Source organism: Anneissia japonica, unplaced genomic scaffold (genome assembly GCF_011630105.1).
Source record: "Anneissia japonica isolate Jap-2015-1 unplaced genomic scaffold, ASM1163010v1 scaffold3934_len446420_cov169, whole genome shotgun sequence".
In the NCBI taxonomy this organism is placed as follows: Eukaryota; Metazoa; Echinodermata; class Crinoidea; order Comatulida; family Comatulidae; genus Anneissia; species Anneissia japonica.
The window spans coordinates 171831-177374 of NW_022723069.1; the positions used below are offsets into that span (position 1 = coordinate 171831).

Sequence of the window (5544 nt, forward strand, 5' to 3'; positions counted from 1 at the left end):
CCCCCCCCCACACCCGATTCAATTATAATTATAATATTGTGAAATAAATTGATATTGGTTGTATATAGGCTTTAAACATCTGTACCGTACTGAAATACCTGAAATTTCCGTGACAGATTATTAAATAACAAGATAAAATAAAAAGAGAAAACGGCCGAAATGGAATGAAAAGAAATCACAATCTATAAATTTGCCAATAAAAACAACTACATTCAGATTCTTATTATTGACTGGCAAATATTCATTTCGTGATGTTTTTCTAAAAAGTGCTTTTTTTTTTTTACTCTCATTCTCCAATTACAGGTATGATGCAGCACAAGATTACTAAACATTAGCGCGAACGTTTTGAAAAGCTGGGTTAGGTTATGTCAGAAAACAGTTTTAACCATATTTATAGAGGGTGACCTTCCAGAGTATCCTAGAAGGTCGGCTGATATCCATGTACCCTTTTAAATAAATGAAATACAGTGGCGAATCCAGGAATTCGAATTAAAGGGGGGGGGCAAATAAAGGGGCAAATAAACGGGGGGGCAGCGAGGTACTTCTAGAGATAGAGGGTCCACCCACCTCAGCCCCGCCATGCTTGGGGCTGAGGCAAGAGCAATTACGATTATGTCACCTCTAGATGGTCGGAAATGGTACTTCTCTTTTTCTCCATTTTTAAATATAATTTTTAACAATTTAGGGGGCCCCAACCCCCTTGAATCCGCCACTGAAATAACATAATGCTTTTTCTTTTTACTAGGCTAGGGAGTTAAGTTTTTTTAGTGGTGAGAAAAAGTCCTGCTGTCACAGGAATTGAACCCACGATTATTGAACGCTATTTATTCAGATAAGCGTCACAACCGATTTATTTGTGTTGCCTAATTATCAACAGCATTTAACTTCTTGTTTTCTATAGTGAAAGTTTTCTGATGTATCCTGGTGAAGACTACACTTTTGTGGCGGTCTCCGATGTGGTGACAGGTCCGATCGTTGGTGCTTACTTTGAGTGGGAATATGACCCGGATTGGTACAAGCCCTGGGATTGGGATCTTTGGGTAAACCCAGACATCTACTTGCACAAGATACTCATTCAAGACAGTGACGGAACTAGGTAGGCTTAAATATTACTTCATATAAATATCTCAGTGAATATTTTAGTGATGATGAGAGCAGCTTATCTCAGTCGGCTAAACTGGTGGTAGCCACTGCGTGTACACTGAACACTTGGTCCCCAGTTCAAGTCCTATTGCTTCTCTTTCTGTATTTCAGCTGGAGGGTTGAAATGGAAGTTTCATTAGCTCACCCAGGGGTGGATTTAGGGGGGAGGCGGCCCCGTTTTGAGAGGTAAAAAAAAAAGAAAAAAAAAAAAAAAAACGATAGCCAAGAACGCCTCAAATGTTATTTTCGGGCGTTTAAAACACAGGAATTTCGCGGGGGCATGCCCCCGGACCTCCTATTTCAGTGTTGTCTCGATCGGCCCAAATTTCGCCCCCACCCTTTTGAACATCTCTGGATCCGCCCCTGGAGGGACATCTCTGGATCCTCCCCTGTCACCGGGTCTTTCGGATGAGACGTTTTTATTTTGCAGTTGGTCCCACGTAATAGCCGCTGTAGAAACGGGTAGGAGATTGTCTCCTCTGGTGTACTACCCAATCACCACCAGAAGGACCCCACTGGAAATAAGTCTTCTTTAGACTTCCGTGGGTTTTCCTTGGTGTTTACACAGAATAAATCTAATCCAATCCAATCCATGTAATTCGTGTGATAGTGCCAATGATGTGTACTATATGGCAAGGGTGGTGTGTCGGGATTTAAGTCCACAGATGGACGGTAGCAATGATTGTTATATCTGATGATTATTTGATTTCTACATTTTTATTGTTTTTTGTTTTTTGTTTTTTTTTTTTTTTTTAGGTACACAATGTGTGGTGACGATAATAAGATACAAGCAAACAAGGACGTTAAAACGTTATTTGCTGTCAAAGACTGCAAATAGAACTTCCAAAGAATATGAACGTGTTAACAACACAAGTAAATGTAGTAAATTACATTTCTTACTAGGTTGAACTAATTAGATTGGTATTTAGAAGTCCTCCATGTGTCTGGCTGTATGGCCCTGTAAGCTAGGTCAATCATTGTTGTAAAATGTGTTACTTTTTGCGATTCAGAATCACTGGAATTAAATGTTCTTATGTCGAGTAAACTGTACTTGGTTGTCTCTTAACGTTTACTTTAAATGCGATTGTGATGTTGAAGCAATATACATTTCTGCTAAGCTCCGCTCCTTGATATTATTTCTATGGCGTAGGACATTTTAACAACGTACGTAAACTTACGTTGTTAAAATGTCCTACGCCATTTTAACAACGTACGTAAACTTACGTTGTTAAAATGTCCTACGCCATTTTAACAACGTACGTAAACTTACGTAAACATGCAAGTTTAAAGGAACATGTGTATATTCCTGGCTATTACATAAAACGCCCTGATAGGTTGGTTGCCGCGTTTGATACCCCAGACACGTCCATAGCCCCAGCAGTTAAAATTGGTGCTTATATTTTAGATTCGAATTAGGTTTGAATCTTAAGTTGTTATCAAGTTGCATTACGTTAATATTCAAGTACTTCATCTACGTTTAGATATCTTTACCCAGGAGACACGTTCCAAAAATTTAGAAAACTAAATTTTCACAATACCAAACGATTTTATTTAATAATAATTTCTTTTCATCATCAACGTTTTTCCGACTGTTTCTGTAACCTCTAGTCCATAAACTAATTATTGTATAAGTCATTATCCAACATAAGTAAAGCTCCAACAAGCTATTTCCCATAAAACTAGAACTAGAAACAATGATAATCGACGCTGTAGGCCTACCAGTTTTCATTTTATGCACAATCAACTAAAATCTCATCGTTTGATAAACAATCAATCAATTAATTGACTTTTAATCAATTAAGCAACAATAACACAACTAAAAATAATCCATATTTAATTTAACATTGATGACTGCTGCTTGCAAGGAAGTATAATCGTCAGACTGACGCTGTAAGTCACAAATCGTTTCAACTTTACTTACTCCAATATACAAATTGAAATCGGAGAGTATTTCTATTTAAGGATCCGTTCTAACTGCAGCCAGAGGTTACAAGGTACGCTTTCTTATCCTTTTCAGCAACTATTTCGCTGTCGTCGCCACACATAAGATAACTACATAATAAAAATGAGAGAAAAAAATTAATAAAATGGTATAATAATAATAATAATAACAATAATAATAATAATAATAATAATAATAATAATAATAATAATAATATACAATAATATATAATATAATATATATAACATAATAACATAGCCTATATATAATAATATTTACAAAAAAAGTTTAATTACTTTATTAGTGTTGACAAAATTATTAACCTACCCTCTCTTCTCTTCACTTGATTCAACGTCAAACTTATGAACGTATATCTCAGGGTTTGTCCAGACGTCCCAATCCCACGGCTTATACCAGTCTGGATCATAGGACCATTCCATATACATTCCTGTCAGTCTTCCAGGGTCAGTTTCTGCGACACCCACAAATCCATAATCTTGTTTTGGCTCAAAATACTGGGAATGTCTATAAAACAAATTGATATAATAGCAAACCTTATTTCACAATTAGTTAAGATATACAATTCAAAAATCAATTATAATAACGGTAAGTAAAAGTATTGAATAATGTATAGTATAGTCATTCGTAGATTATATGTTATTCCCTATTTGTTAACCTTACGTGGTCAATGGAATTTTTCCTGTTGTGCCTCTGTTTCCTACCAGATAGACGAAGAGGTCTCCTTTCTCTTTACTACCTGAAAGCCAACCTGGATCATCAACATACATTTGGAATCGGTATTGCAATCCTGAAATAATAATAATAATAATAATAATAATAATAATAATAATAATAATAATAATAATAATAATAATAATAATAATAATAACACTAATAATAATAATAATAATTATTATTATTATTATTATTATTATTATTCATTATATTACTCATGACTTTTCAATACTTTATTTTTGAATAACATTTACATGTAAAATGTTTATCGTGTTCCATCGAATCTTACCACAGTATGGAGAGCTGTCCTTTGTGTTAACAAAGTAGACTGTATCGGAAGCTGATGACATTGACCAACTATCGATAGAATGGAAGCCCATCTCGACGCCATTGTTGTCGAAACATTGACCGTTTTTATACGCCTCATAGCCTTTTTCACCCTGTCCATAGTTTGTACAGTCATATGACGTGAACTTACATTTACTGTTGATTGATTCCGTGAAATATTCGTAAGATCTGACGTGATTGCAAGCGACGTATTGAACTCCACCTAATAAATATAAAAACAGAAGCTCACAAATTTATGAGGCATTTTTAGTGGATTTTTGGTAATTGCTGAGGTTTCGATGTCTTATGACTAAGTCCCTCCCTAACTCACTATGCTGCTCAACTAAATCTCCTTTCATTTCATTTATCTCGCCAATTCAAACAAAAATACGAAAGGACAAAAAAAAACATCTAGATGTGTATAAGAGACAGGTCTCTTAACGTTTACTTTAAATGCGATTGTGATGTTGAAGCAATATACATTTCTGCTAAGCTCCGCTCCTTGATATTATTTCTATGGCGTAGGACATTTTAACAACGTACGTAAACTTAAAAATGTTAACAAACTACCGTTCGATCTCACTTACGAATGCACATGCATTTTAGGCTTCTTGAGAAAATTAAGTGCTTGAATAGGAAACTTATTTGGGACCTAGATACTCTAACCTAATCTCTCTATGAAGCTTAAAGGGTGGAGGACGGCTCATTTTGGACAGCAGTGTTCTATAACAAAAATTTAGATAACTGCCCATTTTAGACCTTTGCACTATATCCAAGTCTATTTAGGATGCTTAGTGAGTAGAAAACTAATCATCTAACCACTTTAAATGCTCTTTTATTTGAGCTTGGGGATTGGAGAGCTGATGGTTTGGACCCTTTTCCTTTACAACTAAGCATTATAAAAATGCTGCTCTGTGGCATAGTTCTGGAGAAATTTTTGGTGTATCTTATTGCAATGACCAATAGAAGAAATGTTATATATCACACCGTCATAGATACCGCCAGATGTGATTATGTTCCCAACCAATCCCTGGTCACATCCTGGTTGATCGGTTCCACCATTGACGTAGAAATCCATATGTCCAACTTGCATGAATATTCCATAACCTGAGAAGGTTTAAACAATTTTCATGTTAATAATGGTAGCTCTTCGGATATCCTGTTTTGTCATTTCTAAATGTTAGGGAGAGCGTGCATCGTATACTAGTACTTGTACTTTCACAGAAAATGAAATCGATCGTCTACAATTAGACTCAAATTTACAACGCAGAACCACTGGCTTAATTGGTTACGACGTCTGCATATACAACAGAAATCCACGTCCGAACCCTGGTTGGTTAGGTCGACCTATTTAGACTTGCAGATTACCTTTATAAAGTTAACAATATATATATATA

At 35.5% G+C, this 5544-nt stretch overlaps 2 protein-coding genes across 2 annotated transcripts in view; one reads left to right on the plus strand and one right to left on the minus strand.

The window, feature by feature from the left end:
- Window positions 1–2193, plus strand: part of LOC117112093 (pancreatic triacylglycerol lipase-like) — a 7804-nt gene extending 5611 nt beyond the window's left edge. The window contains exons 7-8 of the mRNA XM_033255143.1: window positions 902–1096; window positions 1900–2193. Of these exons, the coding sequence (XP_033111034.1) occupies window positions 902–1096; window positions 1900–1981 (277 nt within the window). The 3' untranslated portion in view covers window positions 1982–2193. The remainder of the gene's footprint in view (window positions 1–901; window positions 1097–1899) is intronic.
- Window positions 2194–2669: 476 nt separating this feature from the next.
- Window positions 2670–5544, minus strand: part of LOC117112104 (inactive pancreatic lipase-related protein 1-like) — a 5790-nt gene continuing 2915 nt past the window's right edge. Inside the window, exons 4-8 of the mRNA XM_033255153.1 lie at window positions 5135–5254; window positions 4110–4370; window positions 3767–3893; window positions 3413–3610; window positions 2670–3195 (exon numbers count right to left, since the gene is read on the minus strand). Coding sequence (XP_033111044.1) covers window positions 3114–3195; window positions 3413–3610; window positions 3767–3893; window positions 4110–4370; window positions 5135–5254 — 788 coding nt within the window. The 3' untranslated portion in view covers window positions 2670–3113. The remainder of the gene's footprint in view (window positions 3196–3412; window positions 3611–3766; window positions 3894–4109; window positions 4371–5134; window positions 5255–5544) is intronic.